The 19537-nt window shown below is 49.8% G+C and overlaps 1 protein-coding gene across 1 annotated transcript; it reads right to left on the reverse strand.

Moving 5' to 3' along the window:
* Positions 1–614: 614 nt before the first annotated feature.
* CYP2S1 (cytochrome P450 family 2 subfamily S member 1) lies at positions 615–11711 on the reverse strand. Its single transcript, XM_081275865.1, has 9 exons — positions 11157–11711; positions 9964–10129; positions 7913–8062; positions 7167–7327; positions 6902–7081; positions 5842–5983; positions 4582–4769; positions 2268–2409; positions 615–2122 (listed from the first exon to the last, which is right to left on the reverse strand). The coding sequence occupies exons 1-9, from the start codon at positions 11331–11333 to the stop codon at positions 1914–1916; spliced, it is 1515 nt and encodes a 504-aa protein (XP_081131991.1). The 5' UTR covers positions 11334–11711; the 3' UTR covers positions 615–1913.
* Positions 11712–19537: the final 7826 nt, after the last annotated feature.

The raw sequence follows: 19537 nt of genomic DNA on the forward strand, positions 1-19537 counted from the left end.
GGATGCTCAGGTAGGTTAAAAAAATGTCACAATCTAACAAAAGGCCTGGGGGAAAACCCTGGACATAGCAGATGCTCAACTCCTTCCACTTTTGCTGCATGTTTAAAAAACTGTCACAGGGGTTGGGGACTTAGTTCAGTGGTAAAATCCTTGCCTGGTATGTGAAAGGCCCTGGGTTCAATCCCTAGCACTGAAAAAAAAAAAAAAATGGATAAAAAACTGTCATAAGGGGCTGGGGATGTCGCTCAAGCGGTAGCGCGCTCGACTGGCATGCACTGGCATGCGTGCAGCCCGGGTTCGATCCTCAGCACCACATACCAACAAAGATGTTGTGTCCGCTGAGAACTAAAATAAATTCTCTCTCTCTCTCCCTCCCCCTCTCCTCTCTCTTAAAAAAAAAAAACTGTCATAATAAAATGTTGGAGGATTTGCACCCACCCAGGGATGCAAAAATAATAATAAATAAAAATTAATTTAAAAAATTAAAATGCTGAGAGAGGGAATGTCCTTAATGCTTAGGCATGCATGTTCATTTTTTTCTGGGATTTGTCTTAAAATAACTCCAGAGTGACAGATGAAATAAGGCAGAAAGTTGACGGTTCTCTTCTATTTTATTACAAAACTTGTTTTGGTTGCTGGGAATCAAACCCAGGGCCTCCTGCATGTGGAAAACTTTCCTTAGATAATTTAAGAAGTAAAAAGATGCCTTTGGTTTCCTTGTGAAGGGACGGCAGCACATGGGTGGTGGAAAAGGACCGTGGGGGAGGGTCTGGGCGTTGATGCCTGCGTACCTCTGTTTTCAGACACTTCTCAGGGTTTGAATCCATCAGCTTTGGGCTTTCCCTGGCTGAGCAACCAGCCATCAGCCCCAGCCCTGTCCCTCCCCTTCCCTCCCCTCTCAGCCCCACATCTGGTCCTGATGTCAACAGCCAGGGTGGGCGGTGACCATGTTTTTCAGCTCCCGCCCAACCTCAGGGGAGGGGTGAACTCCCCCATCTCCACCCCTTACTCACTAGGACAGACAGTTACACAGGCACAGTAGGCCCTGCCCTGGGCCAGAGACAAACTTTTATTGCAAAATGGAGACCTTCAAGCCACAAAGAGGTCAGGTCTGGCCTCCTTCCTGGCACTGGGGGGTTGGGACCTGGACCCTGCTTGGACATCTAGCCCCTTTCCAGGGCCTAATGGGGACTTTGACCACAGAATAGGGGCTGTGCGTACGTGCGTGTGTGGTGGGAGCAGGTGAGAGTCCTCCGGTGTCCAAAGTCTGTGTGCCTAATTGCAGATCAGAAAATATTTGTATTTGAGAAAATTTACTGAAAGGGGTACTCCTAAAAGGGTGTCCCTGAGGGACAAAGGTATGGAGCTGGCTGGAGACTGTGCCTCTGTAAGAGCAGCAGTTCTCAGTGGGAGCCAGGAAGGTGTCATGCGAGGGCTGGCTGGGTGGATCAGTGGTTGGCGTGGGTGGACAGGGGTGCTTATGAGCCTGGAGGGAGATCACGCAACGGAGCATACGGGGCTGAGGACAGGACACCCTGACTGTGGCATGACCCGGGAGGTGCATTTTGCTGTCTGTGGCAGGCACCCAGAGATGGTGGCACGGGTGTGTGAGAGCTGTAAGCATGGTGGCTGGACTCCGACATGCAGGTTGAGAGCCCAGGGAACCGTGGGTTGGCATGGGCTGCTGGGTTAGCTGGACAAGTGCTTGCATTTCTGCAGATAGCAGTGGTGGCCCTTGTGGTTGAGTATGGGCATGTGGCTGATGCCTCGGCAGCAGCACAGGCCACTTATCTGTGAAAATTCCAGAAAACATATGTGTGGGGAGGTGGGAGCCTCTGCAGTGCAGGCTCGTGGCTCTGGAGATACACCCTGTCCACGCACGCCACCGAGGCGGGCAGCCTCTTTCCAAGTGGCTACCTCCGCCCCAAGCTCCCTCCTTCTTCAGCGGGGTGGACCTGCAGCTGGAAGGCGGGTGGGATGTTGAAGAGGCCACTGATAGCTGGCTGGAGGCTCAGGGTGCTCAGGGGGCCTGGGCTCTCCAGAGAGAAGGACTGTAGGATGGCAGCGAAGAAAAGGAAGAGCTCCGCTCGCGCCAAGCCCTCGCCGAGGCAGACGCGCTTACCTGGCAAGAGGAGGAGACGGGGTTCAGACAACTCTGTTCACACACGGGCTCCCAGGGGAGCCGAGGATGAGCTGGGGATGCAGGGCTGCCCTAGCAGGCACTGACAGCCGTGCCAGCCAGGGCCAGTGGTCATAGCAGCAGATACCTAAGGAGAAGGGCAGGAACGCCTCATGCTTCTTGAACTGTCCATTCTCATCCAGAAAACGGTCTGGGTTGAACTCCTCTGGCCGCTCAAAGACTTTGGGGTCATGCAGGACGGAACCAAGGACAGGGAAGATCTCAGTGCCCTGAGGGGAAATAATAAAACTGCAAGTCCCTCACTATCCCAGGCCACCCAGTTCCCCAGTGCAGAATACAAGTCTGGAGAGCCGGGGACACCGTTCACAAAGTAGTTCACAAAGTATGCCAACTGCTGGGTGTGGTGCATGCCTATAATGCCAGCAACTGGGGAGGCTGAGGCAAGGGTGACTCAAGTTCAAGTCCAGCCTGGGAAACTTAGCCAGACCCTCAGCAACTTAGTGGGACCTGTCTAAAAATAAATAAATAAATAAATAAATAAAAAATTAAAAGGACAGGTGATGGCTGGGTCGGGGCATGCTAGTAGTTCCAGTGACTCAGGAGGATGAGGCAGGAGGATCATAAGTTCAAGGCCAGCCTCAGAAATTTATCAAGGCCCTAAGCAACTTAGTTGCCCTATCCCAAAATAAAAAATAAAAAGGACTGGGTATGTAGCTCAGTGGTAAAGTGCCCCTGGGTTTAATCCCCAGTACCCAAACCCAAACCAAAAACACCCAACGTTAGCATTAATGGCACTCACACATGCTACCTCACATATCTAACAGGAACATGTACTCACATGCACTCACATGCATATACATACAAAATCTTTGAACAATCCTAGGAGGCAGGTAGGAATATCATTCCTGTTTTAAGATGGGGAAATTCAGGCCCAGAGAACTTAAGCAGTTGCTCAAGGTAACCATTTAGAGAGCTTGGCAGAGCTCGTTATTTTTCCTTTGTTTTGAATCTTTGGGAGTGTGCTGTGATTCAGCTGTGCCTGTCTAAGCCACCATCTTACAGAGATGAAGACAAGGGGCAGGGCTGTCCATGAAGTCTCCCCCTGCCCAGGTTCAGAGAGAGCGGCAGCCTCTCAGGTGAGTTCCCAGGGTTGTGCAGTAGAGGATGAAGGCAAGGAAGGGAGTGTGAGGAGAGGGATGAGACTTTCTTAATTTTCCTCCTTGGGCCCTGGGGATGGAACCCAGGGTGCTTTAATACTGAGCTACATACCAGCTCTTCTTGTTTTTAATTTATAGACAGCATCTCTCAAAGTTGCCAAGGTTGACCTTGAACTTGTGATCCTCCTGCCTCAGCCTCCTGAGTTGCTGGGATTATAGATGTGCACCGCTGTGCCTGGCAGAGGAGAGACTTTCTCTGTCAGGGAGTCTAGCTAATGGGGACCGAGTCAGGAAGGTGAGGGGGTTCCGGGAAAAGGCCAGAAAATAACAGAAAAGCATTGAACACCAGTTCACGTGAGTGCAAGAGAAAGGGAGGTAGGGGAGGGCAGGCACACATAGAAATAGTTAAAGCATAGATTCTAGTTTCAAATCCTGCTTCCCTGATTGCAAGCTGGGTGACCTTGGCAAGCCTTCTAACCTTGCAAGCTCTCAGTTTCTTCGTCTGTGAATTGGGCATGGTAACTGTATACAGTTGTTTTGGAGATAAAGTAAGACATAAAGCCAGGTTCAGGGACACACATCTGTAATCCCAGTGACTCAGGAGGCTAAAGCAGGAGGATATCAAGTTCTAGGCCAGCCTCCTCAACTGAGTGAGATCTTGTCTCAAAATAAAAATAAAGAGGGCTGGAAATATAGCTCAGTGATAAAGTGTACCTGGGTTCAGTCTCTAGTACAGCAAGAAAAAAAAAAAGAAAGAAAATAATACATATGTAAAGTACTCACAATTCCTGACACAGCAGATCCTCAAGTGCTGAAACCTATGATTCTTGTTATCATTATATTGTTGCTGTCCTATATAAAATCCCTCCCATCCTTACCACCAAGAGCTGCTTTGATGTTTATTAGCATTATATTAGGACTCTAAATTGATACTGTTAGAGTTCTAAATTTAGAAGAGGGGTATATTGAAGGACAGAGGATGAAGAGATTTTTTCCAAGGTCCCAGTGGCTGATTTCTAACAGCCGCGGATTTGATTCTACACCAAGCAGCAACTGCTTCAGGGTTTTGCATACGTCGCCCCCTAGTGGCTCTGGGTCTGAATTTCTCTCCAACTGAATGGACTGAATAGGAGACACTGTATGTCTGCAGCAGGGACTGATGGACAGACAGACAGACATACATTAAGATCAAGAAAAAGACACACCATTAGCAACTCTCCTAGCAACAGACTCAAGCCCCAAGGGCAGAGACAACTACTGGACCTTGGCTGTCCATAAACCCACCTGGGGCAGGATGTACCCGCGGAAGCAAGTGGTCTTCGTGAGGGAGTGGGGCATCCCCATGGGCACCAGCGCCAGCAGCCGCTGTGCCTCGTGCAGAACTGCATCTGTGTAAGGAAGGCGGGCGCGGTCCCCCAGACTTGGAGCCCGGCCAGTCCCCAGTTCCCGTGTCAGTTCCTCCCGCACACGCTCTGCAAGCAAGAGAAGGGGTGAGGGGTCAGGGGTGGGGTGGAACCCTGTAATCTTCCTTTTGGAAGCTGTGGTAATTGGGGTGAGGCTGGCAGGGATGGTAGGGAGGAACAGCTCCCCAACTTCCCTGAGCCCAGGACCCACACATCCTCTGTACTGAACATTTAATTTCCCATTAAGAGAGGATACCATTATCCAACTCCATTTCCCAGATGAGGAAACTGGGGGCCCGAGTCACTAGCCTGATGCCACAGCTAATTTCACCAAAGCCACCAGGCCCTGAGCCTCTTCTTCCAAGTCAGTCCCCACGCCACTGATCCGGAAATGCTGGAATTCCTTGGCACTCATTCCCAGCCCTGCCCCTTATCCCCACACACCCTCTATCACTGTGGCAGTTCAGCTCCGGCCCATGCTCTGATGACCCCACATTTTTAATCTACAGCCCTGACTTGTACATCTTGTGGTCTCCTGGATCCCTCCTCCTTGGTGGCTGCAGACTGCTCAATTTATTCCAAACTGGCTTTGCTCTCTTCCTTGAGACCAGCTCCTTCGTCATCCTTCCTGTCCCTAGCTCAGGGTGGGCCCTGTCTCCAGCCAGAAACTGGAGCCCGCCTCTGCGTATCTCCTTGTCTTGTTCTCCAGACCCATCGATTCTGCCTCCTCTTCCTTCTTCACAGCCTGGTCCAGCTCTGTCCTCCCTGTTCAGGTCCCTCTCCTGCTCCTCGGGTTCCTGGCATCCTCTCTCACCCTTTATAATCTACTTCTTCAGGCAGAGCACAAAGGATTTTTCTAAAATGCAAAACAGACCCTGCGTTCCCCTGCTCAAAATTCTTTCATAGCTCTCTGTGGCCAATGATCCAGGCTTACAATGGACTACCAAGGTGACAAGACCCTGCAGATGTCTCCCACCTTGTGTGTCACCATGCTCCATACTGCAACTGGCAGCCCCCAATTTCTCATAGCTCAGGGCCCCCAAATGCTCATTTTTGAGTCCACGCTCTGGCTCAGCCTGCACATTTCCCCTCTTAAATGCTTACTTCTGTTCCGAGGTTAGCTGGTAGAAAAGGATCTTACTTTGGACCTGAGGATGTTTCAGCAGGAGCAGGAGGGCGTATCGGACAGTGGCACCTATCGTCATTGTCCCAGCAAACAACAGATAAGTGACCGTCATCAGCAAATTCTTCTCAGTGAATTCCGTGTTTGGCTTTTGTTCCTCCTGGGAGAAACCAGGGAGAGGGGCTCAGAGAACACAGGCTGTGGGAAATAGAAGTCCAGAGGAGTCAGGTTTGGGGTGCAGCACAGCAAGTTAAAAGAACGGTCAAAGATTTTACACAGGGGCTGGGGATGTGGCTCAAGCGGTAGCGTGCTCGCCTGGCATGCGTGCGGCCAGGGTTCGATCCTCAGCACCACATACCAACAAAGATGTTGTGTCCGCCGAGAACTAAAAAATAAATATTAAAAATTCTTTCTCTCTCTCTCTCTCTCTCTCTCTCTCTCTCTCCTCTCTCACTCTCTCTTTAAAAAAAAAAAAAGATTTTACATAAACATTTGGGAAAAGTGGAGAAGTGGGGAGCTGATCTCCAGCCCTTTTTGTATTTTGTTTAGAGACAGGCTCTCACTAAGTTGCTTAGGGCCTCGCTAAGTTGTTGAGGCTGGCTTTGTGTACTTGTGATCCTCCTGCCTCAGCCTCCTGGGCCCCTGGGATTACAGGAGTGTGCCATGGCACCTGGCTATAATTTTAAATTGTAAGGACTCATCATTCAGTGATTGTAATTCACATAAAACTCCCATCCAGTGTGAATAGGGGGAGTATGTGTGTGAAGGGTGAAGAACTGCTGGGGACAGGACCTGAAACAGGCTGAGGGAGGAACAGAGGTGACAGGCAAAGGGACAGAGACACCTGCACTAAAGGCATTCTGAGGGTGGGGGTGAGGGGAGCCAGGGAGAACAACACACAGAGGCAGACAGAGAGCCGAACAGACAGACAGATGGAGAAGAGGTGTGCATACACATGCAGGGACACATACACAGGGACACGCAGAGAGACACACAGATCCAGTCGAGATCCCCGGGCCAGCCAGACCACCAACCCCATTTAAGGCAGATTCATGCATCCCTCCCACTCCGTCCCCACCTGCGCCATCTTGAGCAGGAAGGCATCCACAACATCTCGAGCAGGTCCTGAGCTGTCCAGGCTCCCTCGGTGCTGTTGCACCTGCTGGGCTGCAAAGGTGGCCAGGGTGCCCAAGTGATGGAGGAGCTGTGTGTGGGGGCCTGGCAGGGGTCGCAGGAGCCAGGAGAACATCTCATAGGTCTGTGGGTGGAAGAACAGCTGTTTCTCAGAGGGCTTGGCAGGAACCTTTGGGGACGGTGGCTGGAGAGGCATCCCACACACTTACCTGGCCCCATGGGGAGCTGATCCCCAGCAGAGTATCACCAGCGGCCTGGATGATAGCCTGAAACTCCTTGTCCTTATAGGGGAAGCGGAGGCCAAAGGTGAGGGAGCAGATGACATTGGAAGTGGCCTGGGCCAGCAGTAGGGAGGGATCGAATGGACGTCCTGGGGGGTGTAAAGGGCAAGGGAACTAATATGGCACCTGGCAGACCCCTGAATACAGAGAGGAGGGCAGGCCCAACTAGAGAGAAACAGATAGGCTGTGCCTGTCATTCCAGTAACTTGGGAAGCTGAGGCAGGAGGATCACAAGTTGGAGGTCAGTCTCAGCAATTTAACAAGATGCTGGGGAACTTAGTGAGACCCTCGGCAACTTAATGAGATCCCATCTCAAAATAAAAAAAAAAAAGAACTGGGGATGTAGCTCAGTGGTCAATCCCTTCAATCCCTAGTATTAAAAAAAAAAAAGAAAAAGAAAGAAAAACAGGTGAATGGATAGAGAGACAGAGAGGATTACACACAAATAGAGGAAGACGGGCAGAAAGAAACAGTGGCAAAGGGAAAAAAGAGGGATGGAGGCCCCCAAAGAGGGAGGTGACAGCATCAGGGACATAAGAGATTTGTGACACCTCATGAGGCAGCAAGATGGAAAAGAGTGGAGGTAAGCAGAGACCCCGGCCCAGCCCCAAAGCCCCAGGCTTCCCCTTCTCTCCCGACTCAGCCAGGCCCTTGCACTGACCGCTCCCTCTGACCTTCTGTTTCCCGGAACGCCTCCACCAGACACTGGACCTCCGCCTGGATCAGCTCCTCGCCTTCTCGCTTCCCCATGCCCAGGTCCCGTAAGGCCAGCATGGTGAACTTTCTGAGCTGCTTCCATCGCTCCCCGTTGGCAAAGAAAACTCCTGTGTGGAAGTCTAGAATCAGGAAGGTACTGTCCCTTCCCTGCAGAGAGGTGCCCCCAGATCCCTATCCTGAATCCATACCAGCCTCCCTCAGGCATGAAGACTCAGTAGGTGCTCAATAAATGCATAGATAAATGGGATGATCCAGGCTCCCTTTTTTAAAAAAAAATATTTATTTTTTAGGTGTAGATGGACACAACACAATGCCTTTATTTTTATGTGGTGCTGAGGATCCTACCCAGGTCTCGCCTGTGCTAGGCGAGCGCTCGAGCACTCTACTGCTCTACCGTTAAGCCACAATCCCAGTCCCAAACCAGGCTCCTTTTGCTCTGTGATTAACCAGGGTGAGTAAAAATTCCTTCCTTCCACCTGTTCACCTTCTTTCCTCTTCCTCCCACCGGTCCATCCTAGCAGATACAGAGCACCATTGAATCCTCTGCCCCACAGTTGGGAAGACAGGAAGGATGGGACTCAGCTCTCTTCCTCCTTTATTCAAGACACCTGCTCTAGAAGATCTTCTCTTGCTCTGAGTTTAGTGTTTCTACTTCTTGAATGCTGGCCAGTAGTGGCCTCCTGGATGGACACCTCCTCCTGATGTCCCCTGTTCTTCCCTGTGTCCCCTCCACCCCTGTTCCAAACTGGAGTCAGTATCTCTCCTTCCCCATCTCAGTGCACCATCCATCTGGCCCCTGCCCTGGTCAGCTGGGGTCCTCTCTGGGCTCCCAGCCTTCAGTTCTGTCCCTCTGCAGTAACCAGTGAACCTGGATCACAAAGTCAAGGTCAGCCTGAGCAACACAGCAAGATGCTGTCTCAAAATGAGAAATAAAAAAGGGTTGGGAGGTAGCTCAGTGGTAAAGCATCCCTGGGTTCAGTTCCAAGTACCAAAACTAACTAACTAACTAATTAATTAATTAAAATACTTCAAGGTCTCCAGGAAAGGCTCTGGTGTGACTCAGGCCCTCCACAAGCAGAGTCTCCTGACCTCTTGGTTCATTACTCAAGACCAGGCTTCTCTCACTTCCTGCCCCTGCCAACCAGCCTTTGGACCTGCTGCTCCCTCTGCCTATTTGCCTCTCAGAACCTCTGTTCTAGGTGAACTAACTCCACTTACATTCCAGCTTAAATGTCACCACCTCTGAGAAGCTGTCCCTAAACCCTCGCATCCCACCCCCAGTACACGGTACTGTGTCCAGCTCTGAAAGCTGCACTTAAATATTTGAGAAGGCTACTCCCTTCCTCCATTGTCTCATTCCAAGCCCCCTCTCTCACACTGAGAGGACACTGCATCTGTCCCATACAGGGCAGGCATGATGGGCTGTCAGTGCTTTTGTACAATCTTGTCTTTCTGCCTGGAACACCCTTCCCTCTTATCCTGAGTCCCAACCCAGACATCTTCTCTTCTGGGCCCATTTCTTGGATGTTCCCCACTCCATAGTCCAAGTTAGGTCCCTTTTTTTGGATTCCTAAGTCCCAGGGCTTCCCCCAGGACAGCCTGGGCCTCCCCATCATGGCCAACCCCTTTGAGTTGTCATTGTCTGGTGACATCCTCACCTGGGTGCTCTGGGGGAGCAGGACAGGGGCTATGTCACCAGCTGAGCAAAGCATGGGTCACCTCCTTCTGTCTTAACAAGGAGGATACTTATACTTTCTGTATTTTGAGTGTTTGCCTATCAATTCCAGAGCCTTGAAAGTTCTCCCACCCTGGGGCTTCACTTGGGTCCATGATTAGTAACTGCACAAGGCCCATCTTCTTTTCCTCCTTGGGACAACCCTCTGTGATAGGTACAATTCTTGTCCCATTTCCCAGAGAAGGGAACAGAGGCACTAAGCCACATGCAAAAGGTCACGTACCTGTAAGTGGGGGCAAGACCCAGCAGCCCCCCACCCCTCTCATGACTCACCATGACCATCAAAAACCTGGTCCAGCGTTGCCAGGGTTCCCCGCCCGCTGAATTCCTCCGCTTGTCCTCCCAGGGCCTCCTGCACAGCCTCATGCCCAACCAGGACCACCACTCTCCGCCAGGGGCCCAGGTGCACAGTGAACACTGGCCCATACTTTTCACTCAGCTGGGGGCAGAGCAGAGAGGAAGAGGGGGTCAGCTGCTGTGGGGCCCGGACTGCCACTGTCAGCCAAGGGGCCTCCATCCTGATGGAACCCAGTCCTAGGAGGAGCCATCTGCTCCGGTACAAACCAGGAACTTGTCCCCTCCCCCCAAGCAGAAACAGCCCCTGTCAGAGGCTAGTTCTCTTTCTGCACCAGGCTCCCAGGCCCCTTCCTCCCAGATCTCATCCCCCTACTTCCTGCCAGACCCTAACCTCTGACTCTGGGACAATTCCAAACTAGTTTTGAGCTACAGAAGTGCACCCTCTCCCCCTTCCCTTTCCATCACTACTAAAACCTCAAATTCTAGGGCAGATATTGTTAAGCGCTGTCCCTCCCCAGACGCCCACCCCCTTTCTATGTCCTCAAAGTCCCTCAGAATCCTCTAGGATGGGAAATCTCTTCCCACCCCACCCCCTGAAGGTTGGGACTGCCTCCCCTTCTTCCCACCAGGTCCCAGGAACTCAGCTTCCTCCTAGCGGCTGCCCCCGTCCTCCCACACCCTATGTCTCTGCAGGCAGATTCCTTCAGCCTGAGAGGCCCGGAGACCTCCGATCTCCCTCACCCTCAACAGCACCCCAGAGACCCTCGCTTCCTTCTTCTCATCCCCATTCAGGACACTTCCTCTCCTCCGGGGACAAGCCCAGTACCACCAGCCACTACTTTTGAAGGCTCCATCCTAACCTTTGGTCCCTGGCCACCAGCTCCCCAGCATTCTGTGGGGTCCTCTGCCCTGGAACCCCTGCTTCCTAGCTCTCACCCCCCTCCAGGAATCTGGGGGCTCTGCCCCTCCCAGCCTGGTCCCCCAGTGATGATACTCTCTCCGGGGCATCCCTCTCCTTCTCAACCCTGGACAACCTGCTCCTGTCCTCCATCTCGCAGGGCATCCTAGCCCCTTTGCTCTGGGATACTCCTGGGACACTCGAGAACCCCTGTGCTCTGGCACACAGAGGACCCTCCACCCGCGGCCAGGTGGCCTGCGCCGCCCCTCACCTGCAGGAAGCCGGAGTACAGCGCCCCGGGACGCAGTTGCAGGAGGTTCCCCAGCAGCGGCAGCGGCGCGGGCCCCGGGGGCAGGTGGCCTCGGGCCCGGGTCCAGGGCAGCGCCAGCGTCAGCAGCAGCAGCAGCAGCAGCGCCAGCAGCAGCACCCAGGTGCTGGCCGCCTCCATCTCGCAGGTCGCCTCTTCCTCCTCCCGAGGCTTCCCGAGGCTGGGTCAGTGAGGGGCGGGAGCCAGGCGGCTTCCTCCCTCACGAAATCAGGCGGAGGCGGGTGGGGCAGCAGCCTATCCCCTCACCTGCTGGTTGGCTGCTCTCCCCGCGGTCGGATCTCTCCGGGGCCACCGCCCCCGCCGCCCGAGGTTGGGAATGTACGCAGGAGCCGATCTCCCAGGTCGCCTAGTTTTTCCCGGGCTTCGGGGTTGGCGGGGCGGAGAAAGCGCCCTGGGCCCCAGGTAGGGCGTCAGCAAACGAGCAGAACCTGCGGGCCCAGAGACTTTGGCTGCCTGTAGGCTGCCACACCTCGCGCCGGGCGGCGACCTGGCGCAGCCCTCCAGGGCTCCTACCTCCCTCCGCATTGTTATGGAGTGTGCGAGCGTGCGTGTGTGCCTGTTCTGTTATCTGAGAGCCTCCAGCATCTTCATGAACTTGGAAGAGGGACTTGACCTTCAACGATGAAGAATCTGCGGTCAAGAGGTCGATTACTTGCCTAGCTTGGGCCAGGTCCTGGTTTCACTCCCCAGCACCCCCAGAAAAAGGGGGAAGAATCTGTTAGCTCAAGATCATGAGGCTAAATGACAGCTAGTATTTGGACCCAGATCAGTCTGATTCATTGATTCATTCACTTAAAGGCATCTTGCATAATGGTTATGGTTAGGAGCTTGACAGCCGGAGTCAGACTACTTAAACTCACAGCTGAGCTTTTCTGTGCATTCACTCTTGTACAATAGGGCTAGTTTTCAGAATTAAATAAGTACATATCTACTCAAAATTTAAAACAGAGTAAGGTGCATATATAACAAGTACTAACTAAATGTTAGCTAATATTTCTACAAATAATTGTTATGGAGGGCCAGGTGGCATGGTGTGTTGCCTGTGATCCTGGGGATTCAGAAGGCTGAGGCAGGAGGATTGCAAATTCAAAGGCAGCCTCAGCAATTTAGCGAGGCCCTAAGCAACTTAGTGAGACCCTGTCTCAAAATAAAAAAATAAAATAAAATAAAATAAAAAGGGCTGGGAATGTGGATCAGTGGTTAAGCGCCCCTGAGTTTGATCCCTAGTACCAACAAACAAACAAACAGATAGATAAATAATCATTGTTACAGAGGTCCAACTACAAACAAGGATTTGTTCTACAGGGACTGCTGAGGCAGGAGGTGGCGAGTTCAAGGCCAGCTTCGGTAACTTAGCCTGACCTTGTCTCAAAATAAAGTTTAAAAAGGGCTAGGGGTGTAGCACCCTTGGATTCAATCCTCAGTACAGAGAAAAAGAAAAAAACGCTTTGTTCTAGACCTGAGGATGCATTATGAGCAATCCAGAGAAAGGCCCTGCCCTCTCTGAGCTCATATCCACAAGCAAATTAAGTTAAAATTAGATAATCAGGAAGCACAGAGGCCTGCTGGGGGAATGGGCTTGTTGAAGAAGAGAACATGTCATGCATGGGGGGCAGGTCCTATTCACTGCTGTAACCCTAGCATATAGTGCAGTGCCCTGCACACAGTAGGTGCTCAATAAATATTTATTGCTTCAAAGATTAAATATAGAGCTGGGGGCAGTGGCACGTACCTGTAATCCCAGCTACTGGGGAGTGGAGGCAGGAGGATTGCAAGTTTGAGGCCAGCCTCAGCAACTTAGTGAGGACCTAAGAAACTTAGTGGGACCCTGTCTCAAAATACAAAAATTAAAAAGAGCTGGAAATGTGGATCAGCAAAGCACCTCTGGATTCAACCCCCTGTACCAAGTAGATAAGTAAAAATTCAATAAACAAATAAAAAGAACTGGGGATGTATCTCAGTGGTAAAGTGCCCCTGAGTTCAATTTCTCAACAAGTGCCAACAATAAATGAATTAAATAAATAAATATAGAGGGTTGAGGACATTGCTCAGAAGTGGAGCATTTACTTATCATGTGGGAGACTGAAGGTTCAATTCCCAGGACCAAAAAATGTAAACAAATGAATTAATGAATGAATAAACAAACACATAAATAAAAGATTGACTGTAGGAGATAGGTTCCTGGAGGTCTCCAGGGAACTGGTTTGCAGGGAGAGACTGCATTTTGGAAAGACTTTGCATTTTATTTCTAGTGCAAAAGGGAAGCAGTTTGTTTCCCTGTTTGCTGGTGTGATGTCCTGAGCTGCTTTCCTTGGCTATCTCCCCTAATGTTCTGCTTTATCTCAGGCCCTGAGGAATGGAGTCAGCACCTATGGACTGAGACCTCTGAAACCACAAACCCCCAAAATAAGTTTTCCTCTTTTAAAGAAAAAATTTTTAAAAAGGCACCCAGCAGAGCAGTTATTTTGCATTTTCATTTAACATTTTAGTTTGAAAACTTTTGAACATATAGTGAACACTTGTATATGGTAGGAGAGAGAAAACTTTCTTACTGTACTCTGAAGTTTTGAAAATTGAGTTTATGAAATAAACAGAATAGACAGGTTAATTGGGGAAATTTTTAATTGCATGCATATGCACAGGAATTCTAGGAAATAGAAGGGCTAGTTGATTGAAGTTTACTAAGTAAGCATCCTGAGCTAAAGAAAAGAATAGGGAATTGGACTCTGGGTTGGGGACAAGCCAGAGAAAGGTGAGATTTGTGCCTGCTGGTGAATAAAGGCTGCAGATAAAGTCTCTCAGGTAACAGAAGTGATCTCAAAGCAGTCATCTTCGGATCCAGGTATTTTACTAATGCTGATTTCCTTTAGAGATGTACATTTGTTTTACAAAAGACAGCTTCTCCTGTCTGCAGTTTTCCAAAATACATCAAGGAAATATGTCTTGGAGTGGTGCGTTTTGGCCTCCAATGGTTGTATTTTGGAGTGGTGTGTTCTGAACCCCCCAAATACTCACCCCCTAAATTCTACCAATAATATTTTATTGAACTTTGTTATGCATCTATCATCTTGCCCCATTAATCCAACTTTTTTTTTAATGAATTCCAAAGTTATGTCATAGGAGAAAATATCTCTGAAGAAGTGTCTGGGAAGTTTCCAGAGAGAAGGAGAAACTTGACTCAGGACCAACGCAGTTCTTGGCATACGTGGTGGAAAAGAATTTCAGTATGTGCCAGCCAAAGGCATAGACAGGTTTATTTAGGAAAGTAGACACAAATTCGAGGGAGAATGTGCAACCACCCCTTGGTGTGGGATGTTAAAACTTATAGAGGGCTGGTGTTAGGGGCTGGACTGGAGGCTGAGTCCGGAGGGAGTTTCTTGCCAGTTTTTCCTGCACTTGCGCATTACCCTCGTGTTACAAGGGCTCTGGCCCAGGAGTTGCAATTGTTCATGAGTGTTTTCTGCATTTCATTGGTTCTTGGGCACTTCTTTGAGATTCAGTATCTCTCCCTTTATTACCAAATTCCTATCTCAGTCAGTTGTACACTCTAGTACACTTCACTCCCAAATGCTCCGCACTTGCTAAGCAAGTTCTCCACCACTGAAATACACCTCCAGCACCCCCCACCCCTTTTTCTGTTGTGGTACTGGCAATCAAACCGTTTCCCGAATGCTGCAGTATAACACAGAGAAGCACTCCAGGCAAGTGTAGCGTGGACAGTGGAGGCTTTATTAAAGGACAGCAGAAAAGACTCCTCCCCAGAGAAAGAAAGGGACTTGAAAGGCAGAATCTGTGGAAGGGCAAGGTCTGCCCTTTTTTATTGAGAAGGTCTTCTCTTAGTTCTCCCACACTCCTGTCCTTTGTTTCCCTCTGTCCTGCAGTGATCGAATGCAGGTGGAAAGGCCAAAGGTGGGAGATGGGGGACTGAAGGGCCCTGGGAGGGGTTATCTGGGCAGGAAGGGGGGGGGGGTCCTGATTAGCACCTCCCTGCTTGCAGGGAGCTGCTTCTTTAACAGTTCCATAGGATGGGTTCCAGGCCTTGGGGACATTAACATTTCAATTTCCCCAAGTGCTGTTCTGGTTTCCTGGACTCCATTCTTGATAATGGCCTCCATTTTATTTATCTTACCCGATATTAGACCCAATTTACCTAACTACACTAACTACCTATCTGTAAATCTGGCTTCACAGGAGCGTTCTGCCTCTGTGCTACATTCACAGCTCTTTCTTTTCATTTATTTTATTTTTTATTTTTATTCTTTTGAGATAGAGTCTGGATAAGTTGCTGAGGGCCTCACTTAGTGGCCGAGGCTGGCTTTGAACTTGTGATTAGTCCTTCTGTCTCAGCCTCTCAAGTCACTGGGAATATGAGCCCGCTGGTTATCGGTGACCTGCTTCCCCACATGTTGAAGTTTGAACATGAGAGAAGCCGGCCGAGGCAAGCATATGAAGCAGGGTTCATTTAAAAAGGGGTAACATAGACTTCTCCCTCGAGGGAGAAGGGGGCCATACCTGGTTTCATGGTATCCCAAGAAGCGAGGTGTTCTGCCCTTTTTATATGTTCTAGGCTTCCTTTGTTCTCCTTCCGGTAGACTAGGCCCAGGAATGCTCCCTGGGGTGGCCAAAAGGTGGGAAGTACATGGGCTGAGGGGGAAAGGGCAGGGTGGAGTAGACAACCTTACAGCTCCCTGTGGGGAGGGGAAATTCCTGGGACAGGTTACCTTGGCAACTGGTTGGAACTGGGGCAGGTTCTTGATAAGATCCCTCAGGGGACATTCTCCAACTTCCCAGATTCACTCAAAATTGGCCTCCTTGACCTGACCTGACATATGTACCTATCTACACTGACCGCCTGTCTGATTCTGGCTTCAATTACAGGCTTGTGCAGGGCTCCCCCAGCTCTTTTTTTAGACAGAGTTTTGCTAAATCGCCTAGGCTGTCCTTGAATCTGTGACCCTCTTGCTTCAGAGCAGCTTGGGATTCAAGGTGTACCATCACACCCAACAACACCCAACAAAATACTACATATTAAGTGTATTGCTAATGAGCTTCAGCAAAGGCATGCATTTCTGTAACCCCCAAATCCTCCCAGAATACAGAAAGTTCCCTCATGCTCTCATTCCATCACCTGCCTCTACCCCTTCCTTCCACCATAGACTAATTTTGTTTGCCTTTGAAAGGACCCATCTGGCTGCCACCCAGTGAGTGAATTGTGGAGGAGGGGCCACAGGGAGGGGGAAGCCCTGTGGGGAGGATGCTGGGAAGTGTAGCCATTTTGACAGTAAGCTTGATTGGGGAGAATGGCAACCAGGAGAGAAGAGAATGGATACATTCAGGATGCATTTGGAGGTAGAGCTGGCAGGATTGGCTGACAGACTGGATTTGAAGTCACAGGGAGTGATCAAGTTTAACTGTCAATGGATCTGGCCTTAGATAAGGAGAGACTTACATTTAGGGAGAAAGAACCTATTTCAAAGACTGAACAAGAACCAGAAGGATATGTTTTCTAGTGAGCCCCCCCCCCACCAATGGCTTGATTTTTGTTGTGAGAAGATGATAGGACTATTAGCAGAGGGGAGAACTGGGGGGTACAGGAAGCTATTGGAGCAGGTATTGGGGGAGGGGATCAGGAATTCTCTTTGGGCTTCATGATGTTAGATTTCCCAGGGGTAGAGCAGAGTCTGCAGTTTGTTCACTGCAGACAGGTTTGGGGTTGGATGCAGAACCTTCTAGAACCTCCCAGAACTAAGAACTGGCAACTACCTATGTTAACAGAGTCGAGCCAGCTTTGCTGTTCCCTTTGTCCCCAGTTTCAGGGCATGCCCCTGGATTGTCAAAGCTAGGATCAAGACTAGAGGAGACTAGTCAAAGGTTTCTAGTCTCCAGAGAAAGTTCTGGGTGTGTTCTTGAAAGGAAGGGCTCTGACCTCACACAAAAATGACAAAATTGCAAAAATTGTGAGTTGAGCCAGGTGTGGTGGACTAGAGGAGACTAGTCAAAGGTTCCTAATCTCCAGAGAAAGTTCTGGGTGTGTTCTTGAAAGGAAGGGCTCTGACCTCACACAAAAATGACAAAATTGCAAAAATTGTGAGTTGAGCCAGGTGTGGTGGTACATATCTGTAATCCCAGTGATTCAGGAGGCTGAGGCAGGAGAACTGCAAGTTCAAATTCAGCCTTAGCAATTTAACGAGGCCCCAAGCAACTTAGCAAGACCTTCTCTCAAAATAAGTTATAAAAAGGGGTAGGCGATGTGGCTCAGTGGTTAATCGTCCCTGGGTTAAGTCCCTAGTGTGAAAAAAAATTATGAGTTGGATGTTTTGCTTTAATTTTGTGGTGCTGGGGATTAAACCTAAGGCCTTGTACATCCTAGTCAATTGCCACTGAACTATATCCCAAGCCGTGACTGAGTTGAATGTTTAAAGATGACCAATATTGTAAGATTCTATAGGTAAGAAATTAAAAAAAAATTAAAGTTCCTAAATCTAGAGATTCCCACCCAGATTTACCACTGCCTTGGTAATAAATTCAGGTCCCTCACATTGGGCCTATAAGGCCTTTTAGAATCTGTCCACTGGCTGCTGCATTTGAATCACACTGACCTGCTTTCAGTTTCTCTTATGCCAAACCAGTCTCAGGGCCTTGGTACCTGCCTTCTACCAGAAGCACTAGGCCTTGAGGTTGAGAATGGCTCATGCTGTTTCCTGCTCAAAGACCAACTCCATGAAGAAGAGACCCTCCCGGACCACAAGCAAGCTAAGTTGCTGAGTCTCCTATTCCACTTCTGGCTTTAATTTATTAAATAAGGTACTATATGAACATTAAATGGATTAGCTGGGTGTGGTGTCGTGTGCCTGTAATCCCCATGTTTTAGGAGGCTGAGGCAGGGGGATGACAAGTTTGAGGCCAGCCTGGACAACTTAGTGAGATTCTGTCTCAAAATAAGAAATAAAAAGAACTAGGGTTATAGCTTCAATCCCTAGTACCTACAAAAAAAGAAGAAAAAAAAGGTTAATATTTTTAAGCACTTATAATAGTGTTAGCCACTTAAAATACATTTAAAAATAATTTTTTTTTTTTTGGATCAGGTCTCACTATGTTGCCTAGGTTGGGCAGGAAATCCTGGGTTCCAGCAATCCTCCTGCCTCAGACTCAGAGTAGCTGAGATTCCAGATGTGCACTGTCTCCACTTCTTACCACCTGAAAGTATTCTGTGTGCTGATTTACATTTTTATTATTCCTTTCCCCACCAGAATGTTCTCTCCATGAGGGCAGAGACTTCTATTTTGTTCACTGCTGTATCCCCCATTCCTAAAATTATGCCTGACACATAGTAAGTGCTCATTAAACATTTTATTGAATATACGATTTGCAAGCCTCTAAGATACATCTTAGAAGCAATCAACGTTCCCAAATGCCCAAACTTTAAATGCAAGGATTTGGAGTTTCCCAAATGGATTTTGCAGTAATTGTTTCATCCCGGGCTGCACAGGGTCTCCCTAGTCTCCCTCCCACGCGGGATCCTCACCCTGGGCCAGCAGATGTCCAGACACAGCTCAGCTGCCTACTGTCTGACCTTTTCCACACCCACAGCTTCTTCCCAGCAGAAACCCATGGGTCAAGGTCGCGCCGTGCTCTGAGCAACCTCGGAGTGAAGCTGCCTCCCGGAGATTTACAGAACCATTTTCAGAGGCTGCCAGCCCTGGGGTTCCGAAGGCTACCTGATGGAAATAGCTGGGACTCCAGTTCGTTTAGCCTGAAATCCTCCAAGCCTGTGGTTCCGGACCTGGGCTTGCTGTCGGGCTATGCCAGGCCCCTCTGCTCTCTGTTCTGTTAGCTCCCGAGTCTCCTCCTCCTCTTTAGAGCCACACCACCCAGAACCCAGAACCGGGCAAGGGAGAAGTCCTAGGAGAGTCTCGTTTCCTTCCTGCTTCTCCAGGCTTGGCTTCCTCAGGTTGGAAGTCTTTCCTGCTGGGAATGATGTGGATTCTGTCACCGACCTCAAAGCAGCGAGGCTCTGTGCCCTGGTGGCCTGCTGCAGGCTCCCCATCCCTTCCCCATCGCGCACTCTCTCCCTTTCCTCTTCCATCCTGATCCCCGACTTGTGCCCCTTTCTCCTCTTGGCAGCCCTCTCATCCCACCTGTAGGGGACTTCAAGTCTCCCTCTTAGTCTGGCCCTGGGGCTCAGGCTGTCATCCCAGCAACTGGCAAGGCTGAGGCAGCTGGAAGGCAAGTTTTTTATTTTTTGGTTCCTGGGATTGAACCCAGGGGGCACTTAACCACTGAGCCACATCCCCAGCCCTATTTTATATTTTATTTAGAGGCAG

Source organism: Spermophilus citellus (genome assembly GCF_964194105.1).
Source record: "Spermophilus citellus genome assembly, chromosome: 18".
Classification (NCBI taxonomy): domain Eukaryota; kingdom Metazoa; phylum Chordata; class Mammalia; order Rodentia; family Sciuridae; genus Spermophilus; species Spermophilus citellus.

Bases quoted from the DNA above. Each gene is read 5' to 3' on its own strand.
- CYP2S1 (XM_081275865.1), bottom strand. From the start codon at position 11,333: ATGGAGGCGGCCAGCACCTGGGTGCTGCTGCTGGCGCTGCTGCTGCTG. The intron at 7,328-7,912 runs GTCAGAGGGAGC...TACACCCCCCAG, and splicing joins GGCGTTCCGGGAAACAGAAG to GACGTCCATTCGATCCCTCC. The intron at 5,984-6,901 runs GTGGGGACGGAG...GGTTTCTCCCAG, and splicing joins TCCTGCTCAAGATGGCGCAG to GAGGAACAAAAGCCAAACAC.